This window comes from Uloborus diversus, chromosome 7 (genome assembly GCF_026930045.1).
Source record: "Uloborus diversus isolate 005 chromosome 7, Udiv.v.3.1, whole genome shotgun sequence".
Classification (NCBI taxonomy): Eukaryota; Metazoa; Arthropoda; class Arachnida; order Araneae; family Uloboridae; genus Uloborus; species Uloborus diversus.
The window spans coordinates 147,270,075-147,288,570 of record NC_072737.1 but is presented as its reverse complement, the minus strand read 5'-3'; the positions used below and the strand labels follow the sequence as shown (position 1 = coordinate 147,288,570).

The 18,496-nt window shown below is 30.8% G+C and overlaps 1 protein-coding gene across 1 annotated transcript in view; it reads right to left on the bottom strand.

The window, feature by feature from the left end:
- Positions 1-7,382: 7,382 nt before the first annotated feature.
- The window catches only part of LOC129226391 (coatomer subunit beta'-like), a 46,741-nt gene continuing 35,627 nt past the window's right edge, over positions 7,383-18,496 (bottom strand). The window contains 10 exon segments of the mRNA XM_054860993.1: positions 7,383-7,710; positions 7,800-7,898; positions 9,404-9,541; positions 13,072-13,182; positions 14,043-14,201; positions 14,203-14,221; positions 16,745-16,782; positions 16,784-16,838; positions 17,385-17,599; positions 17,755-17,865. Coding sequence (XP_054716968.1) covers positions 7,672-7,710; positions 7,800-7,898; positions 9,404-9,541; positions 13,072-13,182; positions 14,043-14,201; positions 14,203-14,221; positions 16,745-16,782; positions 16,784-16,838; positions 17,385-17,599; positions 17,755-17,865 — 984 coding nt within the window. The 3' untranslated portion in view covers positions 7,383-7,671.

Here is an 18,496-nt window from a genome sequence, read left to right as displayed (position 1 = left end):
CAGCTCTCCTACACTTGTAATTTCGTCGGGATAATACGTGTAAAAGAGAAACCTACTGCCTTTTATCCGGAAATTAGACTGATTTGACAAGCCTTTAGATGAATTTGAGCTTTTTGATGAGTCAATGCAAAGCTCTTCACAGAAAAATCCAGAATGCAAGGACGTAACCGAAAATCAATTTACAGGTTTTGGGGCTCTTTTGTCTATTACAGAGCTAGGTAAAACATTTATTATTAGCATCTTTGTATTCACTTTGGGGGGTACCTATGATCGTGGGGAGTTCCCCACAATTGCGACATGGTATACAATACAATTGAAATACAGATGTTACGACCAGTAACAGCTCCGGAGCCAGTTAGACTGGTCCTAGTCAGTGCATTAGTTCCCAAATGCAGATCAATGGCCCTCTTTTTAGCTACCCCCCCCCCCCCCCCCCCGCCATTTATAATCCAATTGGCACAATGTTTGTCTTTACAAAAGATTTTCAGATTGGATCAGTTCTTAATCTGTATTTTAATGTATCCTGCAATGAATATAAAAATCAGTTTGTCGTATGGAATCATAAATATCGAATATTGTGTGAAATTTAAAAGATACAGTTGAACTTGCTTATAACGAGCATGAAGTGACCATGATGTTTGCTCGCCTTAACAGTGCTGGTGCGAAACATGTTTGGGGAAAAGTCAGGAAATACTATACACATTTGCTGTTATCTTTATTTATCACTAGTGATACCCGCACGACTTTGCCCCTAATAGAAAAATCAAAAGGTCTTTTGGTTCGCTTGTATATTTACAAATAATGTATGGTGAATTTTCTCGCCAGTTGGCTTGTACCCATATTACGGTTCCACGTTATGATAATTTCGTATCTCGCCAATTGGCTTGTGCCCATGTTACTGTTCCACGTTTTGATAATTTCGTAATTTACTCGTCCATCTTATATTTTTTTTCTTAAAATTGGAATAGAAAAAGAACCACATCGAATTTTCAAAAAATCGCTTGGAGGTGCACACCCCCATGCTACATACTAACTTTGTGTCAAATTTCATGAAAATCGTCTGAACGGTTTAGGCGCTATGCGCGTCACAGACATCCAGACATCCTCCGGATTGAGAGACTTTCAGTTTTATTATTAGTAAAGATTATTATTGCTGGTTAATTTGCTTTGAATTGCCTTATTGTATCTATTTTGTGCACCAAAAAAAAAAAAAAAAAAAAAAACTGACACTAATTCCTCTAACTTCAAAAAAGGGATAATATTTTTCTGCACATTAAAAGCCCTTGATTAAGTTGAAGGTGATTCAGCTTCAAATTCTTTACATTATCATTATCGATGTTGCTTTCATAATTTTTTTTTATCTGCATTTGATTGAATCCAAGCTACAATTTCCTCAGAAGTATATTTTAGAAATGACAACATTGGTGTCAATAAATATATGACTTTCAAATGTTTCTTCACTCCACAAATTTAAAAAAAGAGCCATCCTCATTTTTTCTCAGGATTCATAACTCGTCGCAAACGCAGTTGACTCCAGTGTGTCAAAGGAATTTGTATAACATAGGTTAAGCTGAGTAGGCATTAACATTATACCAACCAAATCTTTCTGATTTCCTTGCTAAATCCAGGTTCTCATTAAATCAGGGCTCGTTATAAGCTAGTTCGACTGTATGAAACATTTAATAACAATGACAATAACTGTTAAATAGTTTGTTCCTAAGTTAGTATTTTAAATACTAGGGCTTTCAAAGACTTATGCAATGCTTATTTAGCAATTTTGACACTTAGTCACAAATCCATACTCCCCCCCCCCCCCCCCCAGAAGCAGTGTCCACAGATTCCTGCAAATTTGTGCATATTAACATGGTATTATTATCTTTTACTTTTCAGCACATAAGTATTTGTTTATACTTATATGCTATGTAGTGAAGCTGTCTTGTTTTTGTTTCATACACATATAACAATGAAAAAGAGATTTTTTACTGATATTTCAAATACATTTTGTTATACGTAATAAGAAAACATGAGAACTTAGAGATAAAAACCACTTCATTTCAAAATAATACAACAAAATATAGAAGTTTTTCTTCCTTCTCCTGAAAGTTAGTCTGGGTTAGCTCTTTTTCTTTAATATCTAATGGAATATTTGCCTCTTTCTGTTATAGAATGTAACAATTTTTTTTCATATATTTAAATTTAAAACACAAAACCAGCAAAAAGTGAAGCTTTCCATTTCTTGCACCGAGCTCTTCAACCATAATAATCAAGAACTTAAAGCGTGCATGAAAAGCCAGTAGTAGGAGCATTTTTTTTAAAAAATGAAATCAGTGTTGATGTTATTTATGGTAAAATGTAGTTATGATGACCGTAGAGAGTGCAATTATTTAACGTCTTTAGTTTAATTATTTGATAAAATATCTTGCATTTACTTCATTTAGCATCATCTAATCTTTTACTAAATTTTAACATGAATTTCACAACTGCTTTTGATTATTCATTTTTTGGGCGCTAAAAAACATCAAAATTAAAAAAAAAGCTTTAGAAATAAACTTTGGGGCAATATGATTTTAAAGTGAATTCAACACATTTTATGAAGACAATTACATGAAAAATTGAAATGTATCTCTTACGTTCCATATTGTATAACTTATAGAACAATGCTAAAAAGTGTTTTTTTTCATAAAACACTACCTTTTTTCTCTAGGTAGATTTCTTCTTGGAAAAAGTATTTTTCTCTATGAAATCATGAATTGGTACAAACTGTCGAAGTCTAATGGAATTATTTCTTCCTTTCAAGAATTCTGAGGGATTTCTGATTAATAAAATGAAACATTGACTTCTGGTAAGATGAAAATAATGGTAAGTGTCATATGAAAATTTATCAAAAATTTTTAGTAACCACGCCTGAGCATTGAATGCAAGAAAGCAATCTGCTGCTACATAAACTTTCAAATTAAAGGAGCACATTCAACTCAAACAGAACCAAGGTTGGATTCTTGATGTCTAAAACCTGTCAAAAACTGATATTATTGTAAAATACAGTCATTACTTAGTGATATTTGTATGAACCCATATGATTTCCTGATGCTAAAAAATTACTGAACTATAATTTATTCATCATATCAATCATAGGGGTGGATAATTAAAAAATCATTTCTGTGTCAGCAAAAATGCCAATTTTGTATCAGTACGAACAGTAAAAACAGTTTTGTATCAGGTAAATTCACGGTTTGGTAACAAAATTTTTAATTTTGTACACTGTCACTACACAGTTTGAAGCAAATACAAAACATTTGTAGCAACAAAGTACATAAATAATTTTTAAAACCTAATTTCATAGCAACACTATCATTTAAAAAAAGTGTAAAAACTACTTTTAGTATATGTATGATTAATCATAATACATACCTAATTAGAAACTTAATTTAGTTATTTTATAGCAGTTGTTGCAAATAATTGTCATATATTTATTTACATAGCATTACATGACACAGACAACGTCTATAGTATATCCAGTTTAAAAATGCCTTTTGTATATTTATTACATTCAAAGCTAAAGAGAAAAAAGAAACCTTTAAAAAATATATTGATTAGCAGTTTCTAATTATTACAAAAAAAAAAAAAAAAAAGAGAGAGAGAGAGGGGGAGGGGAGGAGATTCTAATATAAAGATGTGGGATTCTTTTTTACCTTGGTAAAAAGAAAACTTTTTTTGGAATTGATTAGCTGACTTAAAAAGTAAAGTTTTTGGGTGCAGAAAACATTTCTTCAAAAGAAAGAATTGAACAAAAAAAATTTAATTGCATTTTTTAATTGCATGAATTAATTTACTTAGAAGTAAAAGTTTTTATACTTTAACATGTTAAATACCTCAACATGTATAATTTAAAAACCATTACATTGATAAGTTATTCATACATACACAACCAAACTTATAAACCTTGAATAAACCCTCTCAACTTGCACACATATCTGAAATTTTACTTTTAATACTTGAATTATTAATAGGTTCCCCTTGCCCTAACAAATAAAATCTTGAATAAATAAATAAATAAAAATAAATATATAAAAATTCCTCAAACTTGAAAGACTTTTTCAGTACTTAGCCCTTTGAACATTTTAAAAAGAAACTAAAATTGGTTCAAAATTTTTATTAACTACTGAAGAAATTATTCATTAACATTTAAAACTAATATGTTGTGGCTATCACGAAACTTTCTTCTATATCTTTTTTATAATTCTGATCCCTCCCCATACTTGACGAGGAAGCAATATTCCCAACAAAAACAAAATTACACACGCCAAAACTTGACGACCATCCCAATTCCCGAATTATCTGAAAAGCAAAGCAAAGAATGAAAATTACTTTAATAGCCCTGCTTGAAATAGTTACAAACATTTATTTGTTAACAAACACAAGATGGCAACAGTTAAAACGTTTTTCCAACAGTTGAAATCATGCGAAATATGCAGACAACAGTTTATTACGATTTATCTTTCTTATTGTTGCAATTATAAAGCTACTTTTATTCAAAAAAAAAAAAAAAAGCTCCTCCATGGAGTAATTGGCACGAAAATTGAACCAACGCCTGTTTACATATGGATTCACATCTGTTCCAAATTTGATCCAAAACGTAGCATTACTTCATGAGATATTGCACTCACAATGAGGAAAAAAAAAACACCTTAGATTGCACCACCCCATTTTCAGTTATTGACGCCAAAATAGAATCAGCTCTTATACCCTCTAAGGGCAACTTGTCGATGAATTTTTGTCTGACTCCGTTCATTATTTCTTAAGATACAGCAGTCACAATTGATGACGAAAATCGTTCTATAGCTCAACCCCCGTTTGAGCTATCGACGACAAAATTGAATCAGCACCTGTACCTGTTAGGGGCAACATATGAATCAAATTTTGTTTGATTCCGCCAGTTATTTCCTGGGGAATAGCAGGCACGCATGACTCAAGAAACGTCTCATTGCTCCACCATCCTTGGAGGATTTCGCGCCAAGAAACAATAGGCAAAAGTTCAGATAGGGGCACATATGTGTACCAAATTTCGTTCGATTTCATGCGGCAGTTTTCGCTGTAGTGCGGCCACAAAAACTGGTCACACACAACATTTTTCAAAAATTGTCGAAATGGACTCAGCACACCTCAAAACGTTCAAATCCGTCAAAATTAGAAAATTTGCACGAATCCAATACTTTCTTCTATACATTAGATATAGAAGAAAGTGGAAAAGAGAGTTCACTTTTGATTTTCAGGATTAGATTAAGATTACTTTTGACTTTATTAAGCAGCTCATTTTCAGGAGCAACATTTTATTGGCTGAACAAAAAAAAAAAATTGTATGTTGATTTACATATTACCTGCCGTGACCACACATGTGCATTTTATTTAACTTCACACCATGTCGATGTGTTATTTGTGATTAGTTCGAATTTCACCCGGCACCAGAGGAAATTTCCTTACTTAACATCAGTAGTATCCGGCAAATAATGTATCAAATAAGCTATATTTTGTTTTATATTTCAAACAAAATAGATGCAGGTATGCATGGCAGCCAGTAGATAATGTGCTAAAAAAACTTTTTCAAAAATATTTTTAAAGAAATGGATGCATGTATGTGTGGTCAAGATTATACTGATTATATGCAGTTTTTTGAAAATTAAATTTTAATATTTTTATCAACTCTTAAGACACTTTTTTCTCCGGGGGAATGTTAGCAAAGTAAAATAGTTAAGATAACTTACTGTTTTCAAAATGAACAAATTGGAAATTTGTTCTCAAAATCGTGGTATACAAAGAAATTAATGTGTTTAAAAATAAAACTTGCACTGAAACATTTTTTTTTTATTTCTGGCAGTAAATTTGACTCAATGTTAAATCCCGGTTATCACAAATTTGCCATTTCAACTGCGCTTGCGCACGGACTTAGCTTTTTGGGCTTTCTGTTTTAAGATTTCGTGTTGCTTGTTTATATTTAGGCTGTGCTAGAGTCTCAACAAATTAATGAATGCGATTAGAGTATTTTCACAGCAATTTCGGGATACATTATATGAAACTATGGATATGAATAACTGAAAATCTTTATAAAGAAAAGAGAAAAATACACTTCAATATTTATTGGTTTGGAAATATTTATTTAACGTAAACGTAAAACACGTTATGTACTTCAAAAATGATCGGAATATTACAAATATCCGTCTTTTGCGGATATTTTACGTTAGGCGTAAACAGCTTAGTATTATACATTTGTATTTAGGTTGAGGGTTCGGCTTTATATTGGAAGTGATGCTGCAGATCTAGTACGCTCTTCTGAGGTTAAAAATTCGGCCCTGAAAAGGGCCTTTGTTTGATAGAAAAATCAGACTCCGAATCCATTATTAATTAAGACGCAAAACTCAATCTGTACAGAGGCGTAAAAACTAAATCAAAGCAAGTTTTGTAATTTCTAATTTTTATCTGTTCTTGTCTCATATTAACAAATTTAAATGTTTTTCATTAGTTTGAGCAAGAGTTTCGAAATCAGCAAAGTCTGCGCGCAAGCGCAGTTGAAATGGCAAATTTGTGATAACCGGGATTTAACATCGAGTGTAAATTTGTACCTTCAAAATTTTTCACTTTTTTGTGGGGAAAAAGCAAAAAATTATTTGTTTTTTCTAATGAAATATTTTTTATTTGATTGATAAAGATATTTTTGATCAAATAAGTGAGAAAGTAAAAGATATAAGGAATAAATGAAAAAGAAATGAAACAACAAACAAAAAAATAAGTTAATACCTGATGTACTGCTGATGTATTGCTGTAATCACTAAGACTACCTAAAGAACAGTAATAGCTTTTGTTTGCTTTTAGTTCAAAATGGTTTTTATCCCTATTGCTAACAACAAACTATAATTTTATCACTAGTTCAGGTATGTTTGTGGTTTGCAAACAAGCAGTTTTGAATGAGTAAGAAATATTTATAACTCTATAGATGGTGGCTTATCAAATCTTTATACAATACTTTGAAGATTGACAAAACTGTGAGGGGTCCATAAAATGGTCTGACAAGGGTAAATAAATGTGGGGGGCCATGATAAATGGGCTTAAAAGTTATGAATTTTTTTGTCAATGTTCAAAAATGAAGTTTATCTATGTTTGCCACATTGTTTCTTTTGCTTGAAATTTCTTTAAAAAAAAAAAAAAAAAAAAAAAAAAAAAAAAAAAAAAAAAAAGCAATTTATACTGTAGGTATGCATTTCTTCAGTTATATTGTCAGTACAAAGCACTTATAATTTATAATATGTATCTTATGTACATGCGAGTTATGAACTGAAATTGTAGTTATACTGTGAATGAAAAATTAGGCTCATTTGTAAATCATCCCCATATATAAATAGCAATAGACTTTATTTTTCCACCTCAGAAACGTAATGTTTACATACTTACACATAAAAACTATGATTTAAAAAACAACACATAAATATTAATTTCATTTTTCTAAAGTTCTATTTCATTTGTATGTGAAAAGTGAAAAATGAAGAATGGGTGTTCAAGACAGTTCCAAGTTGTATACTTGTCAAACTGCTTCCAAGAAGATTCAAATTGATGTTCATTCTTGATGGCAGAATCATCATTTATAAGAAAAATAACAGATTTAAAAATTTGCACAAAATGTATTTAATCTTCACTGAGTAAGTCTTCATCAATATTTATTTCCTATAAAATAATAATAATGACTATAATATTTTGCCATCTTAAAAGTTTAACATGAAAATTAGTTGCAAGAACAAATTTAATGAACTTACATTTTCAATAGTTTCATCCAGAATAAGATTTTTTATATCAAGTTCCAACTCCATTTCATTTTCATCAATACTTAACTCCGCAAATGATTCTTCTTTGGCCTAAAATAGCAGAGAAAACATTGATAAAACGAAAAAAAAAAAAAAAATATATTTATATATTTGTTTTGGAGACAATGTTAAAGCAACTGAAAAATTTATAAATCAATTAACCACTTATTACATGATTTAAATGAAGATAATGTTAATTTGTTCAGATTATCAAACATTAGGGTAAATGATTAGTTACGGTCGTCTAACCATTAATAGATAGATTTGACTTGCAATATTAATAGCAAGTTTTAAAGCAAGATTTGGGGGGAAAACATCAGTGGATTCTAAAAACAGATGTATTCAAGAATATCCCCACCACATTTTTTCTAAGCATAAGTTTTTATCAACAGTGTGATTTATTACGTTAATGCTACTCAGTCATCAAGATGGAATTTTCTTTACATTTAAGTGTTTGAAGTATTCTTTTCTTAAGAAATGACATTTCTCTGTGTGTGTATTTTTTTAAAAGTTATTTATTTATTTTTTTTTAAATCAAGTAGCAGTTTTATTGGTACATACTTCTTTAGATTTTTTTCTATCATATTAAGTGTATTTTTGCTATTAATTAAAACTACTTCACTTACAAGTTATCAATAACAATAAAAGCATGAAAGATATTGTGAGGTTATGTATTGCAATTGCATAAGTCAATAAATGAAGAACAACCATAGTAAAACACATTCAACAATGTAATAACAATAATATAGTTAGGCTCTGATAACTTGAACTCCAATAGATAAAGAGTTATCACAACATATGATAGCTATTGACCTTATGCCAATAAAATAGTTCCTTTTTTCTTTAAGGGGAAATGAACTCATACACAGACAAAAGTCTTGTTGCCAGAGTCATACTATAATAACAACACGAAAATGATGATGCAGTCAGATTAGATGGAAAGGTCTCATAATTGGCAAAAGAGACAAACAGAGATAATCAGTTCTAGTTGTTGGGGCAACTTCATGCATTTTTGGCAACAAGCAATGTAACATATTTCGGACAAATTGTTTTTCTCAGTCATGATTACACGTAAATAAAACTCATAAGCACAGTTCATCAACAGTTTTTGAATTAACACATTTTTTTTTTTTGTAAATCTAAGCATTCTCTTTATTTTATTTTAAAGACTAAAAAAAAAGCATAGTAAATGTTTCATGTGCGAATACATATAATGAATACTTCATGGAAAAGCAATTATCTACCAGCCGGATTTCACTATCACTTCATATTTACCTTAACTTCGATGCCTTGAACATAATTTTAAAGCATTTTAATTTCATGCTTTAAATGAAGTTGGGCATCAATGAATTGAATGAAAAATGGTTAAGAGATAACTATTTAAATCACCATTGGTAACACATAGAACTAAAAGTATGAAGTATGCTTTTCCAGTTTATGACAAATATGACAGACACATTCATACATATTAATGAACTTCTTTTTTTAAGCTGAAAGCAACACAAACATATTATACAGTAGGAAAATAAATGAATACAGATAAATTTCTATCATACTGATTCTGTAGGAGCAGATTCTTTTGTATAAACCACAGCTTCAGGCTTGATTACTTGAGAATATTGTTGCTCAACTGCTATACTTTCAGAGCCTTTATATGCAGATATGAACTGTTCCGAAAATGCATCTCCTCCACTCTAAAAGAAGAATCCAACAAATCATTTCAGGTGACACAATTTTTTATCAGTAACAAGAACAAATAAAAAAAACTTAAAACACATCCAACTTTACTTTGGATAATAAATGGAATGAGTATAGTTTATTTTCTTTTGTTGCACTGCACTGTTTACACTTTGACATGTTGCTGGACTACGAATCTGCCTTTAAGCTGTCAAGTTTTGTCAACTCAACTGATTGCACCTTCATTCAAAGGCTGACCTAAGTTAAGATGCATTCACCTTCATTCTTTAGTTTGATCTTCAATTATTTGCTGATGAGTTCCCGAGAGAGAGAGAAACGATTTGTCTTTACTATTAAAGATGTTGAAGCTAAAAACCTTAGATTTAGAAAGTAAAGTAAATCTTACTTATGACATTGAAAGGAATTCAACAATCAAAAAGAAAGATTCTTCAAAAGCGGTAAGAGTCTATGAATCTGAATTTGAAAAGAATGAAGATTTGCACCTTTCCTGAAAAGTAGAATCAGCTCCATTCAAGTGGTTCCAACAGTATCGAAATCAAGACCATGCCATTCCTATTAGTGGTTCTTTGCTGTGCGAGAAAGCAGCGAATTTAGCTATATTACTGAACATAGAAAATTTCCACACCAGTGTTGGATGGCTGGAGAAGTTCAAAACGAGACACAACTTTGTCTTCAGAACTCTTTGAGGAGAAACTACATATTGTGCGAAAAAACTTTACGTTCTGTTACTTTGTCTGTTAAATGTACATATTAATCAAAATATTTGATGTTTTTTAATATTAAAATGTCAAAAACCGAAAGTAGGGGTAAGCTGAACTTCCGATAAGTTGAAGTTTTTCGGCGGTCCCTTTAGATTGGAGTTGCCTCAAATTGACTGTACTTCAGTTTACTTTCGTATAATGTTTACTTAATAAATTGAAGGGTACAGGGCTGGGGAGTGCACAAGGGGGGGACGGACACAAACACTCACCTGTTGGCCCAATATTTTTTAAAGTATGGGTGAAATATAAGGGTAAACAATACAGAGGGGGCCAGGAAAAGTCATTTGTGATGGGCCCCAAAATTTCTGTGCACCCCTTGGTACAGGGGGGAAAACCTCCAGAGAAAGCACATGAAAATGTGCTAAAATCCCAATTCCTGATGGGATTTTCTCCCAATACCACCTATTTCCAAAACAAACATTTCAGTTGACTTACAGGATTTTATACAAAGACTATTCAAAAAGCATACTTTATCGTTATTCCATTTCCTGACTGACTGGGGTTTACCTCAGTACACTTTAATCATTGATGGTTTTTTTTTTATTTGACTATATAATTTTAAAGGTAACCTATTGGTAGATCAAAATATTTTCATACCAATAATGAAGTAAGAAAAGCATTCATTTGCAACATATCTACAAGGAGATTTATCATTAATTAACATTAAACCCCAAAGATGTTTGTTTACACTAAGCACCCTATGATTTAATTAAAACAGGCAGAACTGACAGCAGGCTAACGATTGATTATGCACAACAAGATCTATAATAATGATGAACAATTGATTGATAAAATAATAAAAAGAAAAGAAAGGAGAAAATTATTTCACCCAAATGTTTAGATTTTTCTAAAACCATTATAATAACTATTAATCAACATTTTTTTAAAGGTATCACATTATACTAGCAACAGCAGGAATCTAAAGTTAATCCATATAAAATCAGATGTGGAACCTATTTTAATGTCTACTTATGTTTTGTGGAATCCGTTTTTTTTTTTTTTTTTTTTTTTTTTGTACAGTTTGAGAGCAATATTCCGAAACTGGTTCACTTGCAATAGAAATGAAAATTGTTTTGATAATATTCATATAATCCAAAAGTAATACCAAAGATTAATGCAACAATATTTCTTAAAATAACTTGAAAAAGTAGTTCAAACAAAATTTTGTTTTTAACAAAGTTTAAATTGTAATTAGATGATTGGTATTTACTCTATTATTGCAATTATACTTAATGTTAGTCTTTAAACAATGAAAGTTTAATTCTTATGTTAGGTCATTTTTAAGTTTCTTGAAGTATCTATTTGTTGTTGATACAGAAGTTAAGAATCCTGTTTCACACATATATGTATTATGAAAAAAGTGCCAACACCGCTTTCTTGACATTAAAAGATTCTTCTAAAGTGCATCAGAATTCCGATAATGGCATAAAATTAAATTCCTTTTGCAAGAATGAAGCAGATGTCCTTCCACTAAAGTTCTTGTACTAACATAGTCTAAGGTTGTACAATTTACGTTGGCAATAAATGGGTTTTATTCCATAATTGACTTTGATACTTACCATCATCATTTTAATATCAAACCTTATTCCATTGATATTTAAAGATTGCAAGTTACGTGGAACTCTTAAGTGTCCTTCATGGAACCCTGGGGCTCTGTGGAACCCAATTTAAGAAATGTTGACATAGATGATAATAATAAACTGGGCCCTGATTACATTAATCTTTTGAAACATGAAATGGTTCAAGAAATATAACATACCAGCCAACCTCTGAAAGACAAAAATCCGAAAGATTTTTTTTCTTTTTTCCAGAATATTTTTAACGCAAAATAAAATCAAACAAGACATTTTTCAAACATTAGCTTAACCTCTTTACATTTAATAACATAAAATTATTAATGAACTTCATTGTATTTGAACTTACTTTCAATTAGTAAAAATTACTCGTATAGCTTTCTTTAAAACATTTGGATATAACATTTACTCATCTTAAAAAAAGAACAAAGCAAAGGCAACGTGAACTGAGCGAAAACCAAAAACGATAAACAGTGCCGAAGTTGTTACCGTAGTTGCCCGCCACAACGCTTGCTTTGATTGGATACCGATATGGTCATGCACTGTACCACTGAGTGTGACGTCATGATCTCGCCTAACATCTTCTTGTGTCATTCTCCTATGGCAACCTCTCCTTGGCCTCTCACGAGGTGCTTAGTTCTGCAAAAGTATATTTAGCGCCAAAATTGGGTTTATACAGTTTTTTCCCTAGAAAACATGAAAAATCCGGAAGATTTTACTTGTAACTGGAAAACAACATGAAAATGCGTAAAACTTCCGGGAAATTCGGAAGAGTTGGCAGATATAAGATTTACTAAGTAAACTCCAGAATTTCAGCAGGTGGCTTATATAACTGCAGAAATCATCATTAGTGAGCACAAGGGATCTTTGATTGGCTAACATAAACCCCGAAACACTTTATTTACTAATTAAACGACTTACTAATCAATCAACCACAGCCTACTACAACTGTCACAGCTAATTTCTTATGCTTTATTTTCATAGTTGAACAGAGAGAGAAAAAAATTATGCAGGCATTAGAAAAAAAAAAAAACTACTTCATAAAAAAGAGAAAACAGCTTACAGACAGTAATTAAATATTGGATTAAAACTAGCATATTTCTTTTGATGCACACATTTATGTATGGCAAAATCAAAGGCAATTTTAGAAAGTAAAATATAAATTTTTTTTTAAAGCAAATGTGTACATACTTCTGACAGTGAATGAAGACTTCCTGTAGCATCATCTTCAGCAATATATACAAATTTACCAGATGCTTCAGCTTCTTTCATTTCCTCAACAGGATTCCTTTCATAGTTAGACTGTAAAAATATGAAATCCAAGGGATGACAAAGACATTAAGAGATTTCTTCATGGGGGCAGATTATTTTGCTTAAAAATTTTAATAAAATAATAGTAAAAAGGTACAGTTTGTGTCAACAAATTTTCGGATGAGAATACTGAACAACAATGACTGATCAAGTAACAAAGTTAAATAAAACTGGAAATATTTCTGACAAAAAGTAAATTATATGTAAACGACATAATGTGATTTAGACATTTAAGCAGACTGCTTAATGGTAATGTATAATGTACATTGCAAAACGCACATTGCATATTTTGTGAGGGGTTTGCTTTTATATACACGAATAGATCTTAAGTAATATCAACATTAGGACTAGTTAATGCAGTAAAAATACAATAATCTACAATACAAATGATTTGTATTCAATTATTTTATTATTATTTTTTTTAATATCAAACCTTTGATAGAAAATCAGAAATTTTATTTATTTTTTAAGTTTTAAAACATAAATTTATTAGATTTAGACAAAATATAAATAGAAAAGAAGAGCAATGTTAATTTCATACACAAACAAAATTGTTTTTTTGAAAAAGTTCTTTTACACACTTTATAAATACATGAACCATTTTTGACTACCATTGAATAGAACACGCAATAATACTTAAAAATATTGGTTCTGAGATTCAAAGGGTTGAAAGCAATTTCTGTAAAAATGACAAAACTGTTTCATGGCTATTTAACTAAAAAATAGAAATGAATTACAACATTTTGCTAGCATACTCATAATAGTTCAACTTTTATATTTTGATTGCCACATCCTAAAATTATTCTTTGATTTAAAAATAAATAAATGAAGAAGAATGTTTTAAAAACTACCGTTGTTGATGGATAGCTTGATGCAGGTTGTCGAACTTGACTTTGTTTTAAAAATTGTTCTGCTTTTACTGCTTCATTCAGAGCTGGGAAAAGATTCTCATACTCATCAGGATCAGCTAGGGCAGTAGAAGCTTTTTCATTCACTTTTTTCAAACTTTTCCTTCCATAATTTAACAACCCTGTAAAACAATATGATAAAAATGTTTTACAGCAATTTACTTGGATTAAGATTTCAAAGAGAAACATTAATGCTTTATTAGTAAACTTTCAGACATATTTCAGAAAATTGAAATTGCATTTGTATTGACGTAAACAATATCCTAAAAGATTTTACATTTTGCAGAACATAGTAAATTTACTTCATACATTAATATATTTTTAACACTTATTTCAGATAAATTTACTTTAATCATAAAAATTATGGTGATTCTCTTCAGTCATTGTGCTGTTTCATAGCATATTGAATAGCATTTTTAAGGGGGAGGGGTGAAGGGTTCATCTTTTTTAGGGAATCTCTTATTCAGGGTGCTTTGTAGTGTTTGAGAGGGTTAGCAATTGCCTTTGGAGGACAGGGGGGGTGGAGACATCCTACACACAATGTAAAAGGAAGGTGTAAAATTTAAATTATGAAAGAACGATTTAGATTTTCCATGTCATATTTCCAGTGATCAGCTTGGGTATTTGGGAACAAACTATTTAGCAAAACCTTGATAGCTCAAACCTCCTCATCTTGAAACTCTAGATATCTCGAAAGAAAATTTTCCCCCTGCAATTTACATAGAAATTGTATAAATTTTTCAGTTATCTCGAAATTTTTTTTTTAAAACCTCTTTTCTTTTGAAATTTGATATGTCGCAATTTTTGCAAAGAAGCAACTTTTAATTGCTGTTTTTCCTTGGCAATTTTTGTAGTAGAACTAGTTTCAGAGACATCTGCTTGCAGTTTTTTCCCCTTTTCCTGGAAAGTAAAAGAATAGGGGTTTTGGACGAGATAATAGGGGAGTGTAGGTATGAGGCAGTGGTAGATCTAGCTGCATTTTGGGAGGGGCCATCGGGATTTTTTTAAAAAATTTTCTTTGGTTGTTTGTTCTAATGGTCACCTGTTAAACAGTGCCGGATCATTGATTTTTTCCGAAAAATCATCGTTTCTACCCATCTTGAAATTTTAACACCAAGTTTGAATATTAAAATAACAACAGAAATATTAATGAATTTTTTAAAATTAAGATGATATTAGTACCGAAAAATACTTTATGCATAATTTATTGCTTTGAAAGATATCAATGTTTAGTTCCCTTTCGTGGCATTTATGGAGGAGCATGATAATAAGCCTTCTCCTCAAAAAAAGTTTCGAAATTAAAGCCATAAAACGCAAGTTTAGACTCTCTTTGCCCTTGTGAGCAATAAGTGCACTTAGAGGACAGCAGCATTTATAAACAGTCCATGTGTCTATAGTTGCAGCAAGAAATGTACACAAAAAAAATTTTTGTTTTGAGGAGAGGGATGTAATTTCCTTCCCAATTAAAACCTAAATTTCTATGAAAATGAAAAAAAGGAGTTAAATTTTGGTATTTTCTCATGTTTTCTTTCTTTTTTTCTTCATAAAAAATTCCTATACTCACAAGGTTTTCGGAGGGGTCATAGCCCCTCTCTAGATCTGTGTAGGTATGGTCGAGGGGGGGGGGGTGCTCTACTCACTTTTATCTCAGTGTTTTCCCAAAGCCTTAGACTCTTTGTACTTTTCTTTGGAACACTCCTTTGTTTCACCACTTTGATGACAAGAGGTGAATTTTTCATAGCCCAAGTGAAAATGGGAAAACGTGTTCCTTATCATTCCGAATTTTTAACTCCACAAAATGGCTAGTGAAAAGCTTAATTTGAATGGGCTTGAAGTCAGTAGATGAAAGGAGAAAGTCAAAACTGCTACTCATTACAAAATAACTAGTTAATTGTCATGCACAGTGGTCTCATAGTACATATATAAATATATTTATCATATGGGTGTGTAATGGTAATGCATGTGTAATTTTTTCAAAACCTTGATAATAGGAAAACTCAATATCTCAAGTTATTTTCTCTTCCCAAGAGATTCGAGATAACGAGGTTGTACTGTATTAGCTTTCTGAGCAAATTAAAAATATTTCTCATAAACAAAAAATATATATGTACATAATTTTGTATTTGTTTATTTACTTTCTGTTCTTTACTTATTTTCTGTACTTGTTTATTGGAGAGGGTTCAAAGAAGGGCTACTGGGCTAGTAAGGGGACTTTCAGATTTAGATTATGATACCAGAATATGGCTTATGATACCAGGCTGAATATGTATAGATTGAGCGAAAGAGGGTCAGACAGGACATGATTCAGTTGTTTACAGTTATCAAAATGAAAGATGCTAATGGATTAAATTTTTCATGGAAAGCATGGCGAGAGGTCATTGTTTCAAGCTATTCATATGTCAGGCTAACCTGAAAATTAGGAAAAATTAATCCTTTATTATGGTAATGGGCACTTGGAACAGCTTATCCCAAGAAGCTGTTAAGAGCAAGAGGGTAGATTGCTTTAAGAGGGCCATTAATCTTCATTGGGGATTCATAAAACTAGCCTAGTTGGGCCCAGAACCTGTTGTTGTTTTTTGTATTTGTTATGTCAACAGTTTTGGTGATAAGCAATAAATATAAATATCCATGTCATCAATAATTACCTTGAAACTTGACTTGGCAAATAGGTGCGTGCAAAAAAAAGCAGCTTCTGGTAGCCGGTTAGTTTGTATTAACATATTTAAAGCCTTTTCTTTCCTACATACAGAACAAAATTTAAAAAATAAAATATCAGAAAAATGCGCAAAATTAAAGTTTGTAAAAAAAAAGAGCAAAACTTGGACTCAGGAAGAATTACAAACATTCAAGTCAAAAACTGTTCCCAATACTTAATACTCAAGTAATAATTAAATTTCAAATACTATGTTTTCATTTGTGAATAAAATATACTATGAAAAAAAATAATGTGACAATCATTGGCAAAAGCTTTTCAGGTTAAATTAAGGAAACAATTACTATAATGGAATTTAACAGAAACAGAATAGTACATGCAAACTAGGTAGGCATAACTATTTTTAAAGTAGTCATCTTAAATTTACTATTTTTAAAGCACTGGGACAACTACAACTAGAAGCCTGGTAATAAGTTTGCCTAATGCCTATTTTGAAAAACTGTTGAATTAAATAACTTTTTGAATAAGAAAAAATCTGTATCATTTACATAGTCAAGTTTACTCATTTATGCAATAATCTACATAAGAGAGATAAGAAAAATTTTGTACATTTTAATTCAAATGAAACTTACTTTCCAAGTAAAAAATATGATATGAATGCAACATTATTGATGCCACCTAACTCAGAACTTTGACCCAGTTTTTCCACCATACTCGCATTTCCAGATGATGTAGCAAGCAAAAGCAACCCTCCATAATCTTTAGCGTAATGTAAGCATTCTTCGGCCAATTGGAATTCACATTTTGCCATGGCAAGTTCTGCAAGCTGCTTCCATTTCTGTTCAGACTGTAGGATATTCCAACTTTAGTTTAAAAACATTAAAATGCAAAAGCAGATAATAACGTTTTTCAAAATACAGCACTTCCATTATTTTAAGCATGTAATTTGATTTAAAAAAAAAATCTACATTTAATTTCTTAGTATGTTTTAACAAAGCTTACCATTGCTTCTTTTGCCAAACCATATGCAACTTTCAAATTTCCAAGTTGAAGAGAAAGTTCAAATTTATGATCTGGATCCGTAGAAACCACTAAAGCTTGAGATTTGAACCCCTAAGAAAATATATACACATAAAACAGTTGAATCTCATTAACAGTATTGAAACAGATAAATTGCACATTTAAGAAAATTAAGATATTCATCTAAAATTTTAGCAAAAAAAAAATGTTATCTTTCTCATATTTTAAGATTGAATTGTTAAGATGATTACTGATAAATGAATAAAACGGATGCTAGCTCAAAAACCAAGAGTAGCTTCAGCTGTAAAGAGGTTCCATACTAAGTGTGTTGTCTCATTGATAATGATACCATTCTCTGTATTAAACATGTCACAACAGGGTTCATACTCACCTTTGAAAATTAAAAATAAGGAGTTTTGCAGGAGTTTATTTTACTTTTTAAAGAATAGTTTCTTGTTTAAAAACGCATGTTTTAAAAATTTCAAAAAAGTTATGTACAACTCTTATACTATTTATTTTGTACCAAACATTTAATGCACAAACATACTAAATTTATAGTAAAATATGCATTTACTGCTTCTTAGACTTGAGCCAACTCAGAATTAAATTCAAATGAGAGGGGGGGGGGGGGGTACCCATTGAAACATATTTTATTTTGAAATTGAATAAAAAATTAGTATTTGCTCAAAAACAAAGCACTTCCTAACAATTTCTGAACCAAAAA